At 37.6% G+C, this 26337-nt stretch overlaps 3 protein-coding genes and 1 long non-coding RNA gene across 8 annotated transcripts in view; 2 read left to right on the forward strand and 2 right to left on the reverse strand.

The window, feature by feature from the left end:
• Nucleotides 1-35: 35 nt before the first annotated feature.
• On the forward strand, nucleotides 36-1925 carry LOC144196270 (uncharacterized). Its single transcript, XR_013326222.1, has 3 exons — nucleotides 36-212; nucleotides 843-924; nucleotides 1003-1925. It is a non-coding gene; the product is annotated as an uncharacterized LOC144196270 (long non-coding RNA).
• Nucleotides 621-5358, reverse strand: plvapb (plasmalemma vesicle associated protein b). Its single transcript, XM_077716243.1, has 9 exons — nucleotides 4882-5358; nucleotides 4570-4746; nucleotides 4384-4477; nucleotides 3655-3856; nucleotides 3367-3586; nucleotides 1600-1749; nucleotides 1416-1532; nucleotides 1033-1140; nucleotides 621-864 (listed from the first exon to the last, which is right to left on the reverse strand). Exons 1-9 carry the CDS (start codon nucleotides 5083-5085, stop codon nucleotides 856-858), a joined length of 1281 nt encoding a protein of 426 aa, XP_077572369.1. The 5' UTR covers nucleotides 5086-5358; the 3' UTR covers nucleotides 621-855.
• Nucleotides 5359-8438: 3080 nt separating this feature from the next.
• babam1 (BRISC and BRCA1 A complex member 1) overlaps nucleotides 8439-26337 on the reverse strand; it is a 29214-nt gene continuing 11315 nt past the window's right edge. For 3 of the 5 annotated variants that reach the window (XM_077716249.1, XM_077716247.1, XM_077716246.1), the window contains 8 exons: nucleotides 12153-12586; nucleotides 11249-11307; nucleotides 11054-11174; nucleotides 10705-10783; nucleotides 10001-10025; nucleotides 9789-9918; nucleotides 9442-9528; nucleotides 8439-9042 (listed from right to left, as the gene is read on the reverse strand). In XM_077716249.1, the coding sequence (XP_077572375.1) occupies nucleotides 8842-9042; nucleotides 9442-9528; nucleotides 9789-9918; nucleotides 10001-10025; nucleotides 10705-10783; nucleotides 11054-11174; nucleotides 11249-11307; nucleotides 12153-12572 (1122 nt within the window). In that variant the 5' untranslated portion in view covers nucleotides 12573-12586 and the 3' untranslated portion in view covers nucleotides 8439-8841. Of the gene's footprint in view, nucleotides 9043-9441; nucleotides 9529-9788; nucleotides 9919-10000; nucleotides 10026-10704; nucleotides 10784-11053; nucleotides 11175-11248; nucleotides 11308-12152; nucleotides 12587-13317; nucleotides 13463-26337 lie in introns of those variants that run through there. The other 2 variants (XM_077716245.1, XM_077716248.1) reach the window with 2 other exon arrangements.
• ushbp1 (Usher syndrome 1C binding protein 1) lies at nucleotides 14890-24487 on the forward strand. Its single transcript, XM_077717176.1, has 14 exons — nucleotides 14890-15061; nucleotides 16067-16269; nucleotides 17198-17325; nucleotides 17714-17877; nucleotides 17965-18144; nucleotides 18221-18462; nucleotides 19977-20117; nucleotides 20221-20309; nucleotides 20412-20538; nucleotides 20606-20843; nucleotides 22482-22640; nucleotides 23065-23144; nucleotides 23319-23429; nucleotides 23510-24487. Exons 1-14 carry the CDS (start codon nucleotides 15056-15058, stop codon nucleotides 23673-23675), a joined length of 2034 nt encoding a protein of 677 aa, XP_077573302.1. The 5' UTR covers nucleotides 14890-15055; the 3' UTR covers nucleotides 23676-24487.

A 26337-nucleotide genomic window follows, 5' to 3' on the forward strand; every position in this document is an offset into this window, starting at 1 on the left:
TATTGTCCCGTCACATTGTAAGTGGAAAAGATGGTGAGTTGCTTACCGCGCCCCTAAGAGGTGCTTTGTCCTCCCAACCTGTCTATGTTTACAAGATGACAAAGAATAGTCGTGAGTTGTGTGATTTTGATGCTATAAAACAGCGTTCTTTGGGGGGTTTGTACAGGGAATCATAATCATTTATAAGGGCAGTTAACGGCAGAGGTTGACAGGTATGTAAATGTAAGTGTGTGTAGTGTTGTCTTAAGTTTCCCAGTGTCACATTGAACGTGCTGTTAACATTAACAGGATAAAGGTTATTATTTCTCCATTTGAGTCTGGCGCTTTGTTTGCAGTTCTTCAGCTCTATGTTCTAAACATGCTGTGTTTAGAAAAGGAAAAGGAAGCAATAAAACTTGACCTAAATAGTAGGTGTATAAAACACATCATAGGAAAATGCATAAATCTTAATTATGACTCTCAATAATAACTAAAATCATCTGTTAGTCATCTTATTGTTTTTTTTTTTACTCAGTCTTATTTTAAACAAAAGGTTCATGCAGGACGTTTGGTAAAAGTAATTGGAAACAATATGGATTTTGGTATCTTATGACTATAAAATACAATAGATAATGACAACATTTTGATGATTGTTTAATTTATTAAACTGTAAAAAAGAGAAGATTAGTTTATAAACAATGTGAGTTGCGCCCACAAGCAATATTTACATCTTTATCATGCTTTTACATGCAGAATACTGCTGAGATGCAGATCAGTTTTTCTAATTGAGAATCAGTACAAGCACATGTGACATCATAATATTTACAGGTTTCTCTTCATCTTGTTTGTTGTGTATTTGTTAGGCATCCAAACTTTTCATCTCCCCTGGAAGAGAAGAAACAAAACTATTCTTAAAGATCAACCATACCAAACGGCCGAGTCAATGTGAGTACATTTGAAGTAAGGGCATATATCTTTAAGCTTGTTTTTTCAAGTTTATAATGAGTTAACCGCATTTGGCAGGCTACCAGTTCGGGGCATGTCATGAGTTACCGTTGGCGTTTTGCTTAGAGTTGGTGCTCCAAAACCAGACCAGTTGGCTGCGCTTTGCCTGTTCTGCTGCGGGAATGTCTGCACACCAGCCGGTTTTGGTTGACCCACCTGCAAAACATGTCATAGATCTTCATTTCTGCACAGTTGCAGTCCAACATGATGACACCCACACAGTGAGAAGTTCAACTAGAGAGCTAAGAACGTGACAGAATTCAAGAGTTGTTATCTGGGACGCCCATCCTTCCTGTTTCGGCTGGACGGGGATTCCTCTCCAAAGCTGAGTCCGCATACATCCATCTCACCTCTGCACTAACCAACATTTAATGCCAGACCATCCGTGGATACGAACTGCCTCCGTATGTGCGTACCATGAGAGCATGTACCTTGCAATTAGGCAATGCCCTGAGGGTCTGCAGCTCGTTTTCTTTCAGGGCCAAAGTGTCCGCTTGCAATTGTTTCTGCTCCCTGAGTCGCTCCTTCTCAATCAGTACTTTCTCCATCTGAATAGAGTAGGTGTTAGTTGAAAAGGCTGAGTAGGTATGCTGATCAGGGGGTGCTAAAAAGGACCTTTTCATCATGAGCCTTTTGCTTGAAAAGTAGTTGTCGGCCAACTTCCGCGATTGTCTCACTCCGGTTGTGTTCGCAGCGTTGCACGTCAGCGCTCAAGTGCGAGTTTTGTACTTCCAGTCGGCTTGACAAGGCTTGAATCTGAGCTACCTGTGAAAAGCCGTGGTGAATGAGATGTTAGATTAGATTAAATAACTTAAATAAAATGTTTGGACAATCGCTCCGGTCCAAAATTCCTTATTAGAAGTGCTCAGAAAAATGCCAAAATGTTTCCCAAGTGGATCAATAATGACAAAGTGGTTGACTCGCATAATTTCTAACTCTGAGCCCCCACAAAACGAAATATAAGGACGCAAGTGTACGCCTCACCCGAGCACACATTTGACCAATTGGTTTTCAAGGGCAGCAGTAAGAAAATGCTCTAAAAATGTGATTTAAAAAACGTATGTGGTAAGATTTTGTTAAGTTTTTGTTAAAAAATAAACATTCAAATCAGATGTATGGCGTTGTCTCCATTTTGTTACCAGACAAACATAGTACTGGACAAAAACCTACGTATAGGTGACCTTTTGACTCTAACCAAATGCTTTCAGAAAGTGATGATGCATTGCACCAAAATACCAACTTTTGCCTTTCCTTATTTAGCAGTGCATCCCCATTACTTTTAGGTTGTTATTTGGCAAGGATATGTGTCTTTGTTCTCCAAAACTTTTTGCTGTATCAGTAGAGCCATAAATTTCTATCTACAATGACCTCAAGTTTACCTCAGAGGGCAGTTGTGGCCTTAAGTCGCTCTATTAGTATTTTTCCATTGGACAGACATCCTCTCAAGAGGATGTCGATTGTTCTCTGTCTGAAGCAATTCAACTAAAGGACACAATTGAGTCATCTTGATAATATTACTACTATTTTAACACAATATGTCATAGATAATGAATGGAGTGTCTCTTTTGTATGAATGTTCAATTTCAATTTAAAAATGGTCAGATTTGTTTAATTGTTTTTGTAACAATGCACATGTTGACTCATTTTGAGGTAAGTTTGTAGTTACCAAAGATGGTGCATTTAGCTATATTATATTTCTATGAGTGCTCCCTAAAATGGGTTAAAAAATATTTGCCTTGTAAAGTAACAATAAAAAACTTAATTGTTTAAATAAACAGTTTGTAACAAGTATTTTTTTTGTCAGGAGACTAAATTGTATATATTATTCAGATACATAAGTAGGGGCGGCTTGGCGGATGAGTGGTTAACGCGCCGGCCTCACAGTGGGAGTCCTAGGTTCAAATCCAGGTTAGTCCATCTGTATGGAGTTTGCATGTTCTCCCCAGTTTTGCGTGGGTTTTCTCCGGGTACTCCGGTTTTCTCCCACATTCCAAAGACATGCATGCTCGGCTGACTGGACACTCTAAAATTTAGAGTGTCCAGTCAGCCGAGCATGCATGTCTTTGGAATGTGGGAGAAAACCGGAGTACCCGGAGAAAACCCACGCAATTTAGAGTCTAAATTGTCCCTAGGTATGAATGGTTGTTTGTCTCTTTGTGCCCTGCGATTGGCTGGCCACCAATTAAGGCCTTTGGCCCAAAGTCAGTCTCCAGCAGCCCCACGACCCTAGTGAGGCTAAAGCGGTTCCGAAAAATAGATGAGAATATATTTTAAACCCTCTTTTTTTATGCCTGATCCCGGGGCTCTAGGATTCTAACCCCAATGCAGCTGTTTGTACAATCGTTTACCTAACTCTAACCCAAATCCATTCCATGCACGTACCTTGTTGCCCACATTGTCCAAATAAAGCTGAAACTTATTCTCCACGTCTCTGGACAGGTTGCTACAGCTGTTTCTTATCCTCTCCATTTGTTCCTGTTGGCTCTCACAGGTGAGGTGAAAAGTCATCTGATGGGGGAACAAGTTGTTGATTTTGTTGAGAAAATCCTTGGTCACTATTTGGATTCCGTCCAGAGAATGAGCAAAGTCTTCTTTACACTTTCTGTGGAAAGACAATGTTGATCTTGTCACGTTTCCGCGCTTAGTTTAGTTTGATGTTCACGGACACACCTGGTGTAAGTGGTGTGCTCCTCCTTCAGTATGGTGTTTTCTCGTCGTAGGGTGATGACATCCTGGTGGTGGACGTCTCTGTCCTTGAGGGCGTCGTCCCTTTCGTGACTGAGGTAGCGGACCGTCTGGCTGAAGTTCGCCTCGATGAGCTCGATCATGGCCTTCTGCTGTTCGTTGAGACTTTGCAAGGTTTTCAGTTGATCTGCAAGGGTTGCACAATCATTTTTTACAATTTTAGCTTATGACAGCTGCTTATTAATTTATTACAGGTTGTTGTTGGTTGCCTAGCAAAGTCATTAAAGTGGACAGCAATTCAATGGCAAGTACTTAAGCCCCTTAACCCTTTATACAGAAAGTATAGGTTAAGGTTGTTCTGCTTTTAGCAAAGTATTTTTTTACCATTTTTTTTGTCTTTTCAAGCTAAATAAAAACATATGAGCCAATCTGATTTTGGAAAATCTTTAAGAAGTGATATCTCTGGAGATTGGAAAATGATTTGCTGTATACTTAAGTAAACTTTATATAGTTGAGTAAGGTGCTATTGTTTCTTTATTATTTCTAGATCATGTAAACACATTTACCAAGCCAAAACTGCCATAAGAGAATTAAAAAGGCCAATTTTAGTGTAAAGAAGTAGTAGATATTGTTACATAATAAAATATTTGATGAAAAAATTATTGTTGCACTCATTTTTTTAAATTATGTTAAAGGAAAACGAGAGATACATACGGCTTGTGGTGGTCACCATGGGTTGCTGTATGGGTGGAGTGGGACAGCGCATCCCCGCGCTTCGAGTTGTGGCAATTTGCCTTTCGCAGGTGGACTATATTAAGTTTTTGAGAAAATAACAAAGAAAAATCATGTGTCGTCCTCTATTGGGAACCATAAAGACAGATTTTAAATATGTACACTTACTAATTTTGTCATCAGTTCAAGCTTTGCGGCATCGGCGCCAGCCGTCAGCTGCTCCAGCTGTTTCTCCAGATCGCCTTTTTCAGCTGTGCGAGCCCCCAGTTGAGCTCCCAGATCGCCTTTTTCCTTCCTCAACTGAATGTTGTTATCACTTAGTCGGTTAAAGCCAATCTCCAGATCCTGGACAAGAGTGGGGCATTTTGGGATCATTAAGTAGAAGATACCTTGTAAAATACATTTCATAACTACATTCATAACTTCCGTTTCCTCTGAAATGGAATGTTAAAGACTAAATGTAGGGAGAAAATTCCTCACCTTTACTCTCATCTCCTCGGCTGACTTCTCGGGCTGCCCGTAGATGAGGAAGAGCACCAGGCTGACGATGATGAGGGATTGGATAAGTGAGGAGAAGAAGAAGACAATCCTCATGTAGTATCCACAGCTCTTGCCTTTAGGCTTGTGCAAAGGCTCCCTAGACTCCAGGCCAAACTTGGCTTGGGAATAGCTGGAGCTGTACATGTTTGGAGGTGAAATGGTGGCAGGTGGTTTGGGAGATTTAACCAGCAAAAGGGTGGACACCTCACAAAATCCCCCCCTTTAAGTGAAGTTCTCCAAATTCAAGCGTTGGGGATGAAGTCTTCTGAGGTTGTCAAAGCACAACACGCGGTAACGGACGTACGTGAAGGAGGAGGGTCGTGGGGCCGTGTTTATAAATGCTGCTGGGGCCACACTTGCAGTCCATCCTGGCCCAACCCTCACATCACATACCTCCCCTGTCCTCATAGCCCACCCACCAGCTCGACCCCTGCCACTACCGTGGCTTATGGCCACCTCACCAACGTGATCTCAACATGATGACATTTTGCCCAAAATAGATTGTTGTGCATGTAAAATTTTCAGGACGAGTTGCTGCTGATCTACTGTTGCTATCTGGTAGGTTCTACACAATGACATTTCCTGTGAAATTTTGCTTAATTTGTTTTTTCAGCCACGCACTACATTGTTCTTGCCGTATAATAGAATCATTAGACCACTCCTTGTGTTGTGACCACATCAAAAAGTGCCATTTTTTGTTTCCAATGGGAAAACAAACAAATATTTCAAAACACCACAGGTAACACAATTGTTATCCAATCCACTGAATTCAGACATCCTTAAAACGCACAAAATCAAGTCATTTTGACAAAAGCAGTTTGACAAACACTTGCCATTCATTTCCATTGACCGCACTAACATTCCCAACACCTACACGTCAAAAACCTCCATCTACTCTTATTGATTTTCATATGATTCCCACCAAAATACTGCATCGGTACACACAATAGTACATTAGTCGCACGCCAAGCCAAACCATGCAAAAAAAGTACGACTTATAGTCCGGAAAATACTAAACTTTTCTATGTCATATATTTTTTCCATAGCAATATTTTTTATGAGCAGTTGAAATTCATATTCCTGAGTGCTATAATTGAATTTCTTGTGCTTCACTGCTTTTAAAGAGGATTCCTCCCCACATTCCCCAGACTGAAGAATGAACAAACTAAGAAAACAGCATATCCTGTCCCAAGCGAGCACGGAAAGGAGTCATGGCAGTGGAGGAGTGAAAGAATGAAAACAATGGGGAGCTGTCATTCTCCGGGGATACACAACAAACTCTGCTCACAGTCAAGAGTCACTGGGCCCTCCCGCTCGCTGTTATCTTCAGCGATGACGTGAAGACCAGCCAGCAGTCCAGAGCAGGGTGGAAAAGGGGAAAGGTCTTCTTAGCCCCAAGCTTTCCTGCTCCCCATTGTCTCACCAACAACATTCCGTAACTGGGGAAAACCTCATTTATGAATGTGTTTGACAGAAAGTGAAGAATTATTCAGAAAACACAGATGATCAATTCAAAACAGGAAAGCTTATGTAGGAAGAATGTCTACTTTAGATAAGTAACAGGAGACACATGATGTCTTAAGCACCATATTGGAGATAGCCTTATTCCGTTTACAAATTCATCAATCGGTCCATTGACAGGGAAAGAGCGTGAAAGCAGGAGCTCCCATCATCCCACTAAACTTGGACTGGCTAAGTATTTTTGGTAAGAAGGTGCTTGACTTTGATTAAGTGTATTAGCCATCTTCCCAAAATTTCAATTCCCAAAATGGGTTGACTTTGCCTATAGCTGTTTCTACTCACACTGTACTAACACCTATAGGTGTTACTTTCATGTAGACTAATTGCTTCTACACACATGAAGGTGTTAATAACTATTATTTAGGCAGTGGCTCCGTAGCCGTAGTTTCTTACCATTTACCCCACACAGAATCCTTACCGGCTAAATAGCCATATGGGGCCATATAGACTCTTTGACCGGTTACCAGCTAAGGACCCACTGCTGTAAAATATGGCTATATTCCTAAATAATATTTCAATTGTGGGCCTGGTTCTGATATCTGAAAAGCTAGTGTTTGTACGTAAGCTCCAGTGTTTGTATTTAATTACTAAATGCTGCTAGGATGTGGATTTTGCCCCATTTTAGTGCAATTTTTGCCATTTTGCCATTGACGTCAATCGCCGTTTTCCGGGGAAAATCACACCCTGGCCTGGTTGTAATGTCTTAAAAGCTCCAATATTTGTATTTAATAATTAAATGCTGCTAAGAAATGGATTTTACCCAGTTTTGTGCATTCATTTATTGATTTTTTTGTGTCGCATCTTTAGCTGCAGTGATTTTATAGCCATAAAATAGTTTTGGAGGGTTGGGTTAGGATTCGTTGAAGGCGCTATGAGAAAATGCATGGACCGCCACTGGTCAGCATATAAATAAATGGCTGTTGGAGAAGACAAGGCACTGCACATGTGCTTAATTTAAGGCAGCCACGTCATTGAACATTGAAAAGATGGTGTTGCTTACCCCGCTCCACAAGGTGGTTTATCCTCCCAACTCAATGTCTATGTTTTGAAGATGACGTAGAATAGTCCTGATTTTTGTGGTCTTGATGCTGTGAAACAGTATGTGTCAGTATACTAATTTGACCAAATATTGAGAATCATTTTTACTTAGTATCTTACATCAACTCACCTTCATTCCAGAATGTCCAATCGGCGTATCATGCATGTCTTTGGAATATGGGAGGAAACTGAAGCACCCAGAAAAAAACCACGCAGACCACGAGAGAACATGCAAACTCCACAATGGTGGACTGACCTGGATTTGAGCCCTAGTAACCACTCATTGATGTTTTTTTTTGTCGCATCTGTAGCTGCAGTAAAGGTTTTATAACCATAGAATAGTTATTTAAGGTGAGCTTGATTTAGATGTAGCACTAACCACTGCTATTAGAAATGAAAATCCATAATGAAGGGCAAGCTTCCTTGCATTAGTCATCCATTTCGAACATCATTTCCAGGAGAAAGGCTACCATCTCCTGACAGCTATGTGAAGAACAAGAAAAAATAAACTTCATGAAAAACAAGTGTCATTTATCTTATTACATCTGTGCAGATGATTTTTTTTTTGCTACATAAAACTACATAACTATGTTGCAAGGGGATTCACTATATGTGCTCATTCTGGTTCTCGTATTTAAAAGTCATGGATTAAGGGGTACATTTCATAATACAAGAACATACCAAATCATTTTTTTTTAATCCAATCAGTGTGGAAATCTTGTTTTTGAATGGAATTATCCAATTCATATTGCTACTATTTAAGAACTGGATCTTGGATGCACTTAAAGCGGCAAGTGTGTGTTTGTCTTCCACAGACACACAATTGGGCAAATGACAAAAATCATTCCCTTAATTTAACTAGAATATATCGCAGCAAACCTGCAACTAAAACTACATGAAAAATGTGTGTCAAACAAGTGGACATTTTACAGAAACCCTTCATTATTTGAAAACTCCTGTCGCCCATTTTATTTATTTTTTTGTCATTTGTTCTTAACATCCTTAATGTTTCTATTATACATGACTGATAACTTGAATTTTGAACTATACATTACATTTCAGATCAACTTTCCTGTACATGTCACACATTGGCATCACGGGAAGTCAGCACTAATTTATTTATAGTACTTTTTTTTTTTAAATATGCAGTGCCTAGCAAAAGTATTTGGCCCCCTAGTACTTTTCAAGGGGGCAAAATACTTTCGCAAGGCACTGTACATCCACTTGTTCTAACCTAGGGGCTCTAAAAGTGCAGAAAACTACCGTCCCGTTGCTGGTCTATTTATTTACAGTGTGCATTTATTCCTCACAGTAAGTCCTTAAGTTAAAATATGTCCCCTTTTACACAGAGGCCTCAATGTCCTGTGACTCCTCTCCCTCCAAGAGGCTGTATGACAAATGACTCTGGAAAGGCCTTTGGAGAGGGTGAGCCAGAAGTTTGGCCATGCAGTTATGCAGCTCGATGGCGGGCCCACTCAAGGAAACTTCAAAGCGGTAGCACATATCCTTTGAATCAAGATTACAGAAAGAGGCGTAGTTGTCCTGGGAACAGTGACAAATGGAAATTGGAGCAAATCGGACACTGAGCAAAAGGCAGACTAGATAAACCTTGAACTACTCGCCATTTACTCTAATGGCAAAATCGAATTAGATATTTTTTGGGTGTGCCTGGCGGTCACAGTGTCAAATTTAAAGACATGGTATCAAAGTCAGTGTGGAGTCTTGGAAAAGACCAGAACTAGCCAGTCTAGCAAACCCGTCAAAGTAAAATAAAAAAAGCTAAATTAACAAAAATGATATGTATAACTAAATATGTCGCAGGCTAAGCAAAGTCTGAAAAAAAGTCTGATTTGTTGTCCATTTTTATATGCCAATAGCGATTCACATAGTCAGGCAAATCCATTTCTAGATGGGGGAGATGACATTTGAGTCTCCACTTACCCGCCAGTTTGTCTCTTCCCCATGATCTTCTGTGCCATTGTGGAGGTAGACAACATCAAAGAAAAAATAGGGAGACTGCAGCATTTTCTGAAAGCCAACAATAAGAAAAGTTTACATTGCTATATTACAGAACTCCTCTCTTATATAAAAAGAGACTAAAATCTTTTTTCAGTTATATTACGAATCAAAAATACTCCCTAAAGTAGTTGGGCAGGAGACTTGCACGCTTGCTACTGAAGTCGTCATTTTTGTACACAAATTGTGATCTCTACGCTAGCGCCACCTTATGCTAAGAGTGAAGCAAAGCAGCCACAGGGATAGACAGTGAAAGCATTGGTCTTACTCACACTAACGGCCTCAGATGGGTTGAGCTGTAGCTGTCCAGCATGGCGACCGTAAATTAGTACGGTCCGCACCACGTACGGAGGTGGTATCGTCTGGATGTTCTCCATCGACGGCAGCTCTATCTTCTGACCTCTGTTTAATAGACGTGCCAACTTTAGTAGAACTCATTTACATGTCTAAAAACAAAATGAGGTTGCGCTCCAAGAGTACTTACATGACACTGAGAAGATCTTCCAGGTCTGTGGAGAAGAGTTAAGGCTAAACAAGTCTAAACAAAAAGCCCGAAAAATTTCGCACCAAAAATCTGAAGTTTAGGTGGGTGTTATACCTGAATCCCAGTGAAAGACTACCAGTGAAAAAACCCTCGGCAACCGTTATAATGGGAGACGTACAACCTGTCTTTGTTCGCCAGATGTGGCACGAGAGCTTGTTCTATTGGTCAGTGCTCGCAGTTAAAAAAAGAATTCAAGAAAAAATTGTAAATTCCATTTGAAAATTGTGTTCATACTTGTAGTTTGTTATACCATGTTTTGTCATTACGACGTGTTCAGGATTTATAATCGTTGGTGTGAGCTGAGAAAGTGGAAAAAAAATGCATACCAATTTTTTGACAGAAATTATGGGTGCGCAATATACTCGAATAAATACGGTATTATAACAACTTTTCCCATTTCATGTAAGAGAGCGAGATGTTCAACTCTGTGCGCTAGTACCATAGGTAATGAATTGAACGCGAGCGATGTTTCAATCCATGTGTCAAGACCAAACGGAAATAGAAATTTTAGCTTAGTTTAGTCCTCACCAAAAAAAAAAAAAACCCAATAAAAAGAGCAAAGCCGATGAGCCCACCAAGGCATTCTCATGACTCACTTTTCAATCGTCTTATTTTACATGAATCTACAGTGCTTGGAAGGATACTGAAAGTCTCACAGACGTTGGTTTCCAAGTCATACAGACAGCTGCAGAGCTCTCTGGGGTCTGAAGTGAAGCCTGAAAGCTGAGACAAAGGCAACATTTTGAGAATCAGTGCATGTGCATACCAGAAAACTTCTTTTTTAATAGCTTTTCTTGGAAAGACATCAGACATTATTACAATATTTTCCGCACTGTAAGGCACACCTTCAATAAATCACCTATCTTAAAATGTATTTCATATCGTATAAGGCGCACCGGCTTCTAAAATGCAGTATTGGCAGTGGTGGTTGACTACATACTTCAATAAAAAGAAAAATAAATAACTAGTCAACCAAAAGTGTCCTTTACTCACCCATAGAGCGTCATCGTTGACCACCACCAGTGCAAACTCATGCCGTTTGTCTATCTTATGTTTGGTTCTTACAAACATCTCAATCATCTTCTGGGAAATGTTCAGAGCGTTTGTCTTAGAACTGAAGAGAAAAGATACATGTGGATCAACATTTTTACCTGGCATGAGGAACATTTAAAACACAATGGGACATACCCATTGAACGACTCCAACTTGGGTAAACACATCTCTTCAGATAGGTCCAAACAGATGATCTATTAGGAGAAACAAAACATCCTTTTAATACTGTGAAGATTAAATCAGTTTGAGAAACAATATGAGTGAGAATACATTTATGCAGTGTGAACAATCTGATTTCTTCAAGCTTGTTTTGGCCTCATTCGTATGCAAATAAAAAAACTAATAAAAAAAATTGGACACCTGTCTTAGGGATGTCCCATGGCTGACTTTTTGACTTCTGATCTGATATTTTTCAAGATGTGTTTTGCCAATACCGGTCAAATTCTGATATCTATATTTTTAACCACTAAAAACATTGTAAAATAAATATGATGATGCCGTCCTATATGTCCACACTAAAGACAAAAAAACATGCTGCAGAATCATCTTAAAGCCTGGCAGTTAGACAAACAAAATTGCCATCACGACGCTCTCTAAAACTGTGTTACGTGTGTGTCATCATCTATCTTCAACCTACACAACAGACTAAAGATGGAAATAAGCCATCAGATACAATCTTACATATTTACATATACTACATGCTCATTAAGATGAGTATAAATATGTTCATTAATAAGTGTTGTCCCTTATCAAAACAATCAATCAATCAATACGAGCCTATCTAAGCCTGTCAAAATGTCATTCTCCTGCGATCTACCAATAGTTCCTTGGCAATTTACCGGTAGATCGTGATCCATGTAATGGTCACCCTTGAATTAAGCGGTCAGTCCTTAAGAAATTCTGTCGTTAATTATTATTATTAGTATCGTGCTAATCATAAATATAGGGATTTATTGATTTATTTCTCTCAATTCTGCTGGGAAGTGGCTGATATTTAATATATTCCTGCAATTCTGTAGACTAATATATGTGAGCCTACCACTTTTTCTGGACAGTTGACACGAGGAACTCGAACTTGGTATTCTGCTGGTGGAGGGACAGGTGCCGTCAGTGCAGATGGCTTTGGCGTGGGTTTAGGCCTCTCCTTGGAAGCATTAGCCAGAGCAAGTTGTACACTTGAAGTGACAGTAGCTGGGGTGATGGGGGTGGCAGCCTGGGCCGCAGCTCCGGATATGGTTGCGGTTGTGGAAGACAGAGGGCTCTCAGTGGTGGAAGCTTCGCCCTCACCTTCGACACGGTTACCCACGGCCGGTTGCGGCAAACCGGGATTACTTCCGCCTCCAAGGCTACCCGTGCTGCTTCGACGGTCTTCTGCGCCTTCGGGATTGGAGCGGGTTCTCGGCCGCAGCTCCACCAGGCGCTCCTCGCCGTCTGCTGGGCCAGGATCCAGCGTCTCCATGGATGCACAGGCTTCTGTTAAAAAAATTAGTTTAATGAAGGGGGGTATTAAAATCACCCACATCTTTTGTTGAGGTCGCAGATGACAACGCATCACCTCAGATTTATCGGGCAATCAAAGTACAAATACATTCCAATTTTCCTTATTCACATTTTGAAGAGGCAGAACTACTGGTTCTAGTAGGTTTCCTCCTAAATATTAATGACACCTAATTAAGATATATACAAATGGCATTTTAAGATTATTCTCAGTTTAAAATGTGCTTAGTATTGCTCATAGTATGCACTGAATGAAACAGAAGAGAATTGCAAAAAAAAAGTACTGTCTTACCAAACAATACCTTATATGAGCATTTGAGTGATGGGGCTGTATAACACTAATTTTACAACATTCGGTCATCAAAGTTTTATTTCATTAATTTTCTGAACCGCTGATCCTCACAAGGGTTTGTATTTTTATCAGAAAAGATTAAATACATCGCAATCAAGGCTTTTGTGAGTATGATGTTCAAGTTATTCATGTTACCCAACTGTATAATATTGTGCACAGTCCACAAATCTTGACATATAAAAGAAAAATCGCAAAAAAATGAGTAATCAAACAAAGAACGCGTTGGGAAATGTTTGTTGATGGAGGAGTAGCAAAAGTGACGAGCAGTTAGCATGAGCAAGCTTTCATAGGAATTTTAAAGAGTACCCGGTTAAGTGGAGAGGTTGCAAGACACAGAATTAGTACGGAGACCTACCTGATTACTGGCTTTTATTGATCTCAGATGCAAATATCTTAAAACTCATAGAAAGTCACCCGATGAGTCCATGAACCGCGAACCTATTTTTTTTAAACTTCCGTGTAGGAAATGACAAGGAGTTGGGTCGCTAAGCATTGTGGGTAATGGAGTTTAGAACGTGTAAACAGAGAAATTATGGCAACAGTAAATAAATTGATAACACAAAAAAGGTGTGTATGTATATATGTATATATATATATATATATATATATATATGTATATATATATATATATATATATATATATATATATATATATATATATATATATATATATATATATATATATATATATATATATATATATATATATATATATATATATATATATATATATATATATATATATATATATATATATATATATATATATATATATATATATATATATATATATATATATATATATATATATATATATATATATATATATATATATATATATATATATATATATATATATATATATATATATATATATATATATATATATATATATATATATATATATATATATATATATATATATATATATATATATATATATATATATATATATATATATATATATATATATATATATATATATATATATATATATATATATATATATATATATATATATATATATATATATATATATATATATATATATATATATATATATATATATATATATATATATATATATATATATATATATATATATATATATATATATATATATATATATATATATATATATATATATATATATATATATATATATATATATATATATATATATATATATATATATATATATATATATATATATATATATATATATATATATATATATATATATATATATATATATATATATATATATATATATATATATATATATATATATATATATATATATATATATATATATATATATATATATATATATATATATATATATATATATATATATATATATATATATATATATATATATATATATATATATATATATATATATATATATATATATATATATATATATATATATATATATATATATATATATATATATATATATATATATATATATATATATATATATATATATATATATATATATATATATATATATATATATATATATATATATATATATATATATATATATATATATATATATATATATATATATATATATATATATATATATATATATATATATATATATATATATATATATATATATATATATATATATATATATATATATATATATATATATATATATATATATATGAGTAAGATGTTCAATTGTATGTAAGATGACAAAAACACACTTAAAATGTTAAAATCCAATTTAATGCGAGTATGGGCATTAGACAAAAGTATATTGTAAAGATTAATCCCTAAATTTTTCGCACCCAGCATTTACACCAGTGTAAAATTTCAAGGACAAAACAGGAAGGGACACGAAGGGACAGAAAGTGACGAGGAATGGGTGGGGATGACTTTCCACTTACATCATTCATCTGACTAAACACTGGTGGGTAGACATGAGGAGAGTGGCTAACATTCTAATGGACATGAAGCACCATGTAAAAACTTTAGTTACAATGTAGTATTTTTTTTTTTACTGTTAATTCACAGAGGGAAGGGACTATATTGCAGAAATTTCATCGCGGCTGTCAACTTCTCAATTGTCAAGTATGGAGGTAAGTCACATTAAAAATGATTCCCTACTTATTTTCAAGCTATATGTTTTAATACGTTGAAAAAACCTTGGAAATAATGACATCACAATACTTTTCAATTAAGCACTGAGCTAAAATGTTGTTGAAATGACAAATGCATTGACAAGCAAAATAAATCCCAATGTAATCATGTCATGCATGAGCAGAAACTTCTATAATTGTGCATTATCTTAATATTTCTTTTTGCATGCTTTGTTAAATACATTCCATATATCCAGTGTGTGCTTTCATGAAAACATGTCAGGTATTGGAATTCCATCTCGTGGATGTTTGGAATAGTCGTGCAGAACAGGAATGTAACCTTATTGTTCTCTCTCTGGATGCATTTTAATAGAGGAATTCAAGGATCTTTCCAAAACAAGTATAGTAGATGTGCTTAAACCTGGAGCTTCACTGTATTGGCTTTAAAAAAAAATCATATAAGTAACAGTGTTGCTATAATACTGTATAGTTTGTACAATTTTGTTTGATGCACAAATATTTTTACAGGCAGGAAGTTGGATCCAGGATGTTTTAGTTCCCCCCCCTTTCCGTTACTCAAAAACAATAGGTGCAAATAAGAAATCTTAGACATTTGAGAGCGCGGGAGATTTCACCTCTAAAGATCTTTAAAGACATGAACAGTAAATTGGTTAAACAAGTCACAACACTCCATTATCCTTAGTTACAAGTGTGAGTGTGAGGTTTGTCTCATATCACCTAATTCATAGTTTACCCCACCTATTGCCTGTTTTTTTGGCTCCAACAACCCCCGGCCGACCCTTGTGAGGATAAGCAGCTCGGAAAATGAATGAAAAATCACAGCGCCATTCAAAAAAAATCAGGGGCACACTTCTTTAAAACAAAAATATGGGATACTTTGCTTAACACTTTGGGTATTCTCTCTCAGCATGTCATGTATTTGTTTAATTTGAGTGGAGCATGTAAATTAGTACTAAGTTAAAATTAAAGCGCATGTTTTTGCAGGAGTTCAGCTTGGTCCGATGTGACAGCTTGGATAGAGGACCTTGCAGTGACAAGGAGCTGATGACCCCCTCGGACCACAGACCTTTTTACCCACAAGTGGAGCCTTCGCCAGCTGAGTTGGCTCAGTGTGAAGCTGAAGTGGGCACACTTCTCAGTATCATCGCTGAAGTCAGCAAAAAAATGGGCTCACTCAAGGCACCCAGGTAGTGTGAATAAGACACTGTTGTTTTAGAAACAAAAAAATTCAAATGAATTTGATTCGTGCCCTGCGATTGGCTGGCCACCAATTCTCCCTGAAGTCAGCTGGCAAAGGCTTCATCACCCCCCACGACCGTTGCAGTTCAGAAAACGAATGAATGAATTTTAATAAGATGAAATAGAAGGTTAACCTTTCGTTCTCATTGCTGTGGACAGTCATTCAAAATATTGCATATGGCTATTTATGTTTATGAAATATATATATATATATATATATATATATATATATATATATATATATATATATATATATATATATATATATATATATATATATATATATATATATATATATATATATATATATATATATATATATATATATATATATATATATATATATATATATATATATATATATATATATATATATATATATATATATATATATATATATATATATATATATGAACAATAATTATTGTAAATTATAAAAAAAATCTATATATATTTAAATGAATATTCACTATGGGTTTTGTCTCCCTTTTTCCACATCATTAGAAATACATTTAACAATTAATAATGTGTTAATAAAAGCTAAATTACAGGAATTACATTAAATAAATCCAAATTGCCTTTCGCCCAAAGTCAGCTGGAATAGGCTACAGCGACCCCTGCAAACCTTATGAGGATCCAGTCTGGTTGTGACACTAAAGTATACTTTGTTTCTCACAGTATTTAGCTCATTGCATGCCATTGACAACGACAGATGTCCAATTCATTTAAATGCATACATCAATTTTCCACCCAATACCACAACAGTAAACCACTGCTTAAAAAATACCCCAATCATAAAATTCATTGATTAATACAGTTGCTTGCTTCACAATAATCCCTGTTGTCATAACCTCCTCCCACCTTGCTCTTTTGCAGTGAAGCAGGTGATTTAAGACCACCCAGCCCTCTCTTTCCTGATCTGCTTTCGCACCGGCTAGTGAGAAGTAGACCAGAAAAGAACAGTGCTACTGATGTTAACTATCAACTTTCACGGCTTTACCAAGGTTTTGCACTTTATATTTGTCTTTTCACCTTTTTTTAAATTCCTATCCTATTCTACTCATTGGTTAAATCTGGGGTGTCTAAATTATGCGGATCAACTACATAAGCAGATTTTTGTCTTTATTATTCAATCAAAAACTTTCGCTATATGGATGAATAATAATAGTCCAAATGAATAATAAAGACACAACTCTACCTCAATTAAAAAAAAAACAGATTTGGGAATTTTTTTAAACCCCCTTTCAACCTTCCGTATAAAAAAATGAAAGTGGAACGAATTTTTCTAAATACTGCCTTTGGAGAAAAAAAAATTGAACACCCCTGGGTTAAATAAACAGCACGATTGAAGCATGACTATATGAAATTGCACCTCAACACATATCCCACTAGGAGGCAGTAATCTTATGTGGACGGAACTCAAGGGTGCGTTGACCGCCGTGGAGGACTCCATCCATTGCAGGAGGTCCTGGGCAGCCCCCATTGCCTTCTCTGACCGAGAAAAACCCAAAGAGCATCTGAGAGCAGCCCAAGACAGCTGGGCCAAAGCTTCCAAAGTATTGAAATAGCAACCAATGAACATTTCAATGCTCCTATGTGATCGCACATGCTTGTCAGTCATTTTAGGCCTTTGGTTCATTCAGGTTTTGGAGGAGATGGAAAAGGAATTTGGGATTTCTTTTCCATCAGATGCGGCGAAAGAAACTTTTCAGGAGATGGTCACGGAAAAGCATTTTGGCACTTCTCCCTTACAGGCTCAACGGGGAGAACTCCAAAGAGCACACAGTGTCAGTCACGTAGAGGAGGACAAGAGCAAGGTTGCTGTTTGAGAAACTTGTTTGATATGGGTTGGTCAATGTTGCACTTTTCAAAAGTCATACCCTTCTCTTTCAATAGGAGGGTCAGCACAGAGGATGGAGGTCTGCCATTTGCTCTCCTTCAGCCAGATCTTCGAGCATCACGGGGCCTCTTAATGCAGAAAGGGCCTGCTCTTCCTTTCCAAATTCTCCTTTACTTCTCAGAAGAGCTACAGGTGGATCATTATCGTCAGGAGGTGAGAGCTCCCCTCTGAGCTTTGTCATGTTTGGAAGTCCTTGCCAAAGCCCAGTTAGCATGGAGACTGAGGTGGAACGGCTCAACAGGTTAGTAGCATCGTCAATGTTGACAACTTCCAATTACTACTACTACTGCTGCTACTACTTCTACTAATTCTATGACTAGTACTACTTCTACTAATTCTATGACTACTACTACTTCTACTAATTCTATGACTAATACTATTACTACTACTACCACTACTACTACTACTCATTCTACTACTACCACCACTACTACTACTCATTCTACTACTACCACCACTACTACTACTACTCCTTCTACTACTCCTTCTACTACTACCACTACTACTACCACTAATAAAATGTAATAGGAGCAGCAGTACTACTGTAGTAGTAGTACTGCTGCTCCTATTACTACTAGTACTACTACTACCGCTACTACTACTACTACTACCGCTACTACTACTACTACTACTACTACTACTACCGCTACTACTACTACTACTACTACTACTACCGCTACTACTACTACTACTACCGCTACTACTACTACTACTACCGCTACTACTACAACTACCGCTACTACTACTACTACCGCTACTATTACTACTACTACCGCTACTATTACTACTACTACTACCGCTACTACTACAACTACCGCTACTACTACTACTACTACTACTACTACTATGACAACTTCTACTATGAGGACGATTACTACTACGACGACTACAACTAAATTACATGTTATAGGTGTTTTTATTATATTATTCTTTTCTATTAATAGAGGTCCAAGAAATTTACTATTTGCATATCAAAGTACTTTGAACAACCATCTTTTACACAAATTAGTTATACTAGGTGTTGCTGGTCCCTTTAAAGACAACAATCATGTCAATGATCTCTCCCAATAATGAGGAATCTGCTATATATGGAAGACTTTGCATCTGTAAATCTTTGTTTATATTTTGATTGGCTTTCGAGAAAATCAGATCCCATCAACATTGAGTTAAATTTACAAGAGCTACCTGGTGACCTCTGCCTTGCCAAATGGATATATTGACTAATTCCTGTCACTATTTTAATGAAAATGTCAGTCATATGGATCAAAGTAATGGTATGCATGGAACAGTCAATCAATTTGCCGCAACGGCTGAGTTGGGAGTCAGGATGTTTTATAACTAAATTTGGGAACAAGTTGGGAGATTTAATGTAGTAAACCCAAATACGAAAAGAAAATAAGTCAAAGCTACGAGACCCCCCCCCCCCCCCTCTTCAACTTGCACCTGGCCCTCAAGAATTTATCTTAAATAAGGTCATTTAAACTTAATATTTTTCTTTACAAAACAACAAGTTTTTCCGACCTTGTAAAACCATTCAAATCATGATTTCTCACAACATAAGTAGCATAAATTACATATGTACCCATTTTCAAATGCAAGGCACAAAAGTCTAAGCCCATCAGAACAAAACATACTCATGTAAAGACTATATACACCTGCGGCATTTACAGCAATGATATCTTTCCATATCTTGTAATTTCTCACTACACCTGGTGCACCATAAAAGTAGCCAATCATCCCTCTGGTGTTTTACAGACAAATTGAGGGTCTGAAGGCCAGGAATGATCACCTGACTGTTGCTTTGGAACAAAAGACGATGGAGTGCGAGCAGATCAGCGTGACGCTAAAGCGGCTAGAGGCTGACTGCTCTGCTATGCACCTGGCGCTCAGATACTGGTATACAAATAAAACACGCTTGAAACATAATATAACATAACCCTTTCCCTGTCTGGAACACAAAATCATGTCACATTATGCTTTGTTTTGTTCTTTTCACCAGTGATGAGTGTGAAGGTGCCTACAGTGAACTTTTGTCTCTTTATGACACTCAAAGTCAAAAAAGCCTTCTTCTGCAGACCGCCAGAGCAGGTTTTCGGACAATTTTAATTGTTTACTACCTATGTAAAAGCAATGAGGGTGTGCTTGCTGTCCATAAACAACAACTGTTGTTGATTTTTTTGTCCTTGGCAGGTGTAGATGACTCGCAGCAATTTGGAAATCCATTACCCCAACATAGGAAAATGGTTAGCGAGGAGTTGTCGACCTCTTTCACAAGAGGAGACGTGAACGAAGAGGTGGAAACGCATACAACCTGGAGGTGATGTTTTCAAGGAATCCATGGCACGTCAAGGTAATAATAAAAGCAATGGCATTTGTAACTGCAGAACCCCTGAACTGACTGATCGAGAGGTCGCACTCCGTCAGTTAATTGAGAGGCTGAAAGTTGACCGGACAGCCATCGGCCTCGCGAGGCCACGTCCACATCAAGCAGAAGTCAAAATGACCCTGGATGCCGTTTACCCTGCTGGGCTGAAAGTGGGACACTTATCAAAAGAGAGCAGCAAGCCTGCTGAAAGAAAGCGAGATAAGAATTATCTGTTCCATGAGCTGATCACAGCCAGGGTAAGAGTGTCCACTTCAGGGACATCTGTAATCATGGCAAAAAACAAAGTTTTGCTTGCAAACACATCCAGATTAACCTGTTTTTCTTAGCAAAATAAATAAAATGCCATTTATTTTCTAGATTATGCAGGTGTATATGTAGTTGGATGACATTTTATCTCCCAACCAATTCATCCCTATGCAGGACACTACAAAATGCAGTTAGTTGATTAGAGTAAGTTACCTCTTTTAAAATTAAATAAATAAGAATGATTGAAAATATTTTGGGGCGCCTGGTGAACGAGTGGTTACGGTGTCGGCCTTGCAATTCTGGGGTCAAGGGTTTGATGCCAGGTGGGTTCTCCCTGGGCTTGCATTGGTTTTCACTGGGTACTCCGGTTTTCTCCCAAATCCCAAAAACTTGCAGAGATGGCTGGTTAAACACTACATTGCACAAACACTAGGTATGAGTGTGATCATGAATAGATGTCCATCTCTAAGTGCCCTGTGATTGGCTGGGCACTGATTGAGGGTGCCTGGTGCCCATTGTTAGCTAGGATAGGCTCCAGCACCCCTGTGACCATTGTGAGGATAAGTGATTCGGAAAATTAATGACTAAATGAATGAAAATATCAAAAATACAGAATCTGGAGAGAGTCAAAAGCTTGAAAATAATTTCCCTCTGCAGTAAAATGTATATAAAAACAATAAAACTGAGTTTGAGTAAAAAAATGGATATTTGAAGATACATTTACTGAAGTAATGAACCGCCAGGGCCAGTAAAACCTTGTCTTCTAACCTGACATAACCAGTAACCACAATCATATTTATGTTATAAATATTGAAAAATACATTTTATGGGTAAAACTGAATTATATATGGTTGAACACTCTACATTCTCCATCAGTGTGAATTAAGGTCATTTGGTTCAATATTCTACAGGTACAATGATACTTATTAAAACAAAGTCAATTCAAAAGATTAGTTCATTTATTTAGTTCCCTACAGAATTAGCTGATTAAAAGCCACCAGAATGTGTAGTTACCTGTCTTTGGCAATTACAGGACAATTTAGAACAGGGGTGGGCAAACCAGTCCTAAAGGGCCGCTGTGGGTGCGAGTTTTTAGTCCAACCAATCCAGCACAGACAGTTAAAAACAAGAAGCACCTGCAGGCCTTTTGTGGAATACTTTGCCCACCCCTGATTTAGAACCTGTTCTAATCATTCATTTGCCTGGCCGCCCTTTCAAAATATTCTATATGCGAAATATTAAAACATATAGCTCATAAGAGTAAATGTACTTGTCCTTGGACCAAATTTTCAACATACCAAATGCGTCAAGACTAATTATGAAGATACTGAATAATCCAGCAGTACAAAAATGGGCAACAGTTTTACTGTTTCTAAAAAGCCATTTTAGTATCAATTCAAATAAATGTGATGTTGGAGCTGGAAACATTTATTTGGGATGGCATTGATTTTGTATTTTCATGTATTTTAGGCCATTTGTTAACCAGTTGCTTATAAATATAAACTCATTCTACCTCTGGTCAATGCGCACCTTCCCACTATGTTTTATGAACGAGTCACCGTCTTTGAATAAAACCGGAAAGACAGTTGTTGATTATCATTGTGAACGTATTTTCTTGCTTAATCCAGGAGGAAATGTCAGATCTGCGTGCTCTTATTCGTCTGAAGGAGAAAGAGCTGAGATGTCTAGAGTGGAGTGTGGCCACCCAAAAATCCCAAGAAGGTTCCGGAGCATGCGTTTCCGAAAACCTCCAAGAAGAGCCAGGAGAGCTCAAGACTGAACAACAGGTAGATAGTACAAACAGCAGCACATTTTGCCTGTACTTTTTCGAAGTTACACAAAGTCAAGGTGAAATGTACAAGAGGGAGCAGGACATTAGTCTTCGGTGACAGACCCGATTCAAATCTGGCTTTCCCACATGGGAAATTATACATTCAGCGAGTAAAGCAGAGAATCCCTTCAGGCTGAAAAGGATATTTTGGTTAAACAAGGTCTTTAGATTAGTGCTGCTCTTCACACCTCTGCCACGGTCAAAGGACAAGGACATAACACAACATATCTTCGTGCAGTTCACTCTTGTTAAAACAGTCTCAAATAGCGTATCAGTTGGCCATTAAACGCTCAGCGTACGACAAAAAAAACGCTGAATTATATTTATACAATCTGTGCAATGTTGTTAACCGAGACTGTGTATTTTCCTCAATGTTTCAGAGTAAATTGTGCAGTGATGACGACGTGATCGGGCTGAGGACGAGGCCTATTTTGAAAGAGCTGCAGGCGCTTCTTCATAGGTGAGCTGGTCAGTAATAAGCATACGGTTTCTTAGTAGTTGTCATAAGCAAGCTTGGACTCTTGTTAACTAGCTTAGAGGAAATAAAACGCGGTCCAAGCCATCAGTCCTGTTGAGAATGACTATTTGCCTCAGGAATGAACATTCTAAAATTCATCTCCTCTTTTGCTTTAAGGGAACAAGCCCTAAAGAAGAGATTGTCTTTAGTTTATGACTCAATGAATGCAACGTTTACAGACAGCAGGGATAGTGACGAACATGTTGCTTGGATCGCACAGGCTCACAGGTACAAAATCTACCTTATCCTGTCATTCCAGAAATGATGTGCTAGTGAAACTGAGTCGCATTGCAATGTTTCCATTTCAGTAAGGCCTTGAGTTCCTACAGAAACATTCGAAGAAAATACAGAGAGCAGGTGTGGAAGCTGGAGCAGAAACTGGCTGCCATGATGGAGAGTCAGCAAATCCAGAGAGAAACATCAAGGGAGACAGGGGAAGATTCCGATTGGAAGAGGGAAGAGACTATTCTGTGATGTTATTGCACTTTCGCAGAGTCAACTCATCTAACACCTTAAAATTGTTGCTTTGAAATAGTGACTATGTCAACAATTTCAAATTATGCACTAATGTAATTTTGAAAACAAATGTATCTGATTTTTTTAACCATTTCATCATTATTCCACCTAAAACTATGCACTGAAGATTGCCCACTTTTTCCCACTAATTCTGGTTGTGATGTCACAACCAGAATTGGTGTTAATATATAGATTTCTTGTGCTAAACTACCTAAAACATGTTGAAAGAATGACAGTATGATCACATGGCAAAAACAAAAATAGAAAGCCGACAGATAGCATGCTAACAAACTACAAACATTCTAAAGCTTATTCTGGGTGTAACATCATCTTCTCTTTAAAGTAGGAGGAGCCAAGGCATCTTGGAAAGGAGACTAATTAGAATTTTTTTCGATATTTGGTCTTTTTTGGACATTTCTGATATATTTGTGTTTACATTTTTGTCTGCTATAATTTTAAAGTCACTTGGTATGGTATTTCATAGCACCATTATGCTGTCAGGCTTACTTCTTTTAAAGGAAAATACTAGAAATGACCTATTACATTATATAGTATACATAAGACCAGTGTAATGTATATGTTTAAAGAAAATAGTGGGCAGGTGGTTTGGCAGCAGCGACCCATTTGTTTTTTAATGTGCATACAAATGCAAAGCACTTTGTGACGCCTCCTCTGGGAAAGGCGCAAAGTAAAAATATTTTGTATGCATGATTATGAGACATAACCTCCAAAAATGAAAATTTGGATAATAAACCTAACCAACGGCCAATAATATATTAGTATTTATTAAGGCAGACTTTTGTACCATTCCAGCCAGGGGGCAACAATACAGCACAGAAGTAGAAGTCCCAATATTAGTCATTTTTACTGACATGCTGTGTTTTGAAGTTTCTCTTATTTATGAGCATTTTTTTTAATTCGTATGATAGTTCTCCAATGTTAGTCTTCCCCACATTCAATATCCCCGAGTCATCTTTCGTTCATCTCATCCCCTCGGGCTGACCCAGTGCCCTGCCCCACCCAAACAGGTCAAATTCAGCTGTGAATGGCGGTCAGGAGGTTAAGGCAAAGGTTGGGTGTCACGCCCACAGGGTCAGGGTGATGCCTGGCTGTTGTGTAGGGCTGTGAATTGAAGCTTGACAGTGGCAGACGAGTCGGCCGGTCCCTGGCGCCCTGACTCTTGGTCGGGGCGCCGTTTCCTGAACAAAGGTCGGCGCAAAAGGCCACGTCCTTGCCGCTCCCCCATTGCGTCCAGGTCATAGCCACTATTGTTGCAATTGCTACCATTAGAGCAGATGATACAATTATCTTTCCTCTTTGTGTGCCTGCTCTTTAGGTTCTATGTCTAACGTTTGAGTGAGTCAAAGGTTCTTTTTTTTTTTTTTTTTTTTTAAGATTACACCATGGTCACAACCTCTGCTCAACTCTTGTTGTATCAAACAGACAATGTCGTGTGCAAACATGCTGTTGACCTTTAAGATAGAGCGAATGGTGAGTGCAGATTTAATGATGTCATACTAACTCATTTTTTTGACGCTAGTCTGGATTACCATCAATGAGGACTGATTAGTATCATTGCACCTGTAGACCCCATCTGTGTGGAGTTTGCATGTTCTCCCTGTGTGGGTTTTCTCAGGGTACTCTGGTTTCCTCCCACATTCCAAAGAAATACATGGTAGGCTGATTGGACACTCTAAATTGCCCTTAGGGTGCCCTCTGATTGGCTAGCCACCAATTCAGGGTGTCCCCCACCTTTGGCCCAAAGTCAACTGGGATAGGCTCCAGCACCCCCCGCAACCCTAGTGAGGATAAGCAGATCGGAAAATGTATGAATTGTTAAAGATGTAGGTATACATAATATCACTGTCAAGAGTAGCAGCTGATGAAATGAGCTAACGAGGTTACTCGTGGCTGCTAGATTACGCCACTAAGGTGTTTAACGAAGAAAGATTGTAAGGGGCGGGGTTTTCTCCTAATCACGTTAGAGCATTTGAGTCATCTTTACTGAGCAGATTAGGTTGATAGTCTTAAGAACCCTTATTTGACCTTTAGCGCATGTCTGGGGCACACTAACAGAGCAGATTGGGCAAAGATTTACAAAAGCGAGAGGTCAGAAGCTTGACAAAAAATGTTGTGGCTGCAATGAGTGTTATGCTAATACGTAGGCTGTAAAGCCCTTACATGGAGACAGTCGTCCAACTGGATTATACACTGAGAACATATTGACAGCCTGACAGCAGTAATCATTTTGGATTCAAGAGTTAAACATTAAATAAAAGCTGGTTGGCCTTAATTCTCCTAAAAAAATAAAAAAATAAAATGATTTGGATGCCCATTGTCCCAGCATAATCTGCGATAGTAATGGGAATTTTGGTTAACATTTTGTGAAGTTTAAAATCCAAATATTGGTGTTTTTTGGTAGTGTTTTGGTTCTTATTTGGGTGTGTAACTATAAGATGTAAAATTGAACTTTTTTGAAGTACTGAATGTAAATTTGGCTATATTTTTTTTTCCTTTCGTGATCATTCAGTGATATAATTAACTATATTACAAGAAACAAAAGATTGGAATATTTCTATTTTTTATGAATGATGAAAAGCATTTGTATTTCATATTATAG

Source organism: Stigmatopora nigra, chromosome 5 (genome assembly GCF_051989575.1).
Source record: "Stigmatopora nigra isolate UIUO_SnigA chromosome 5, RoL_Snig_1.1, whole genome shotgun sequence".
NCBI classification, from domain to species: domain Eukaryota; kingdom Metazoa; phylum Chordata; class Actinopteri; order Syngnathiformes; family Syngnathidae; genus Stigmatopora; species Stigmatopora nigra.

Coding starts and splice junctions, on each gene's coding strand:
- ushbp1 (XM_077717176.1), top strand. Junction 22,641..23,064: donor AGCTCAAGACTGAACAACAG/GTAGATAGTACA, acceptor TCAATGTTTCAG/AGTAAATTGTGCAGTGATGA. Junction 23,145..23,318: donor CTGCAGGCGCTTCTTCATAG/GTGAGCTGGTCA, acceptor TTTTGCTTTAAG/GGAACAAGCCCTAAAGAAGA.
- plvapb (XM_077716243.1), bottom strand. CDS start 5,085: ATGTACAGCTCCAGCTATTCCCAAGCCAAGTTTGGCCTGGAGTCTAGG. Junction 3,857..4,383: donor CATGGTGACCACCACAAGCC/GTATGTATCTCT, acceptor CAACCCTTGCAG/ATCAACTGAAAACCTTGCAA. Junction 1,533..1,599: donor AAAAGGCTCATGATGAAAAG/GTCCTTTTTAGC, acceptor TACTCTATTCAG/ATGGAGAAAGTACTGATTGA.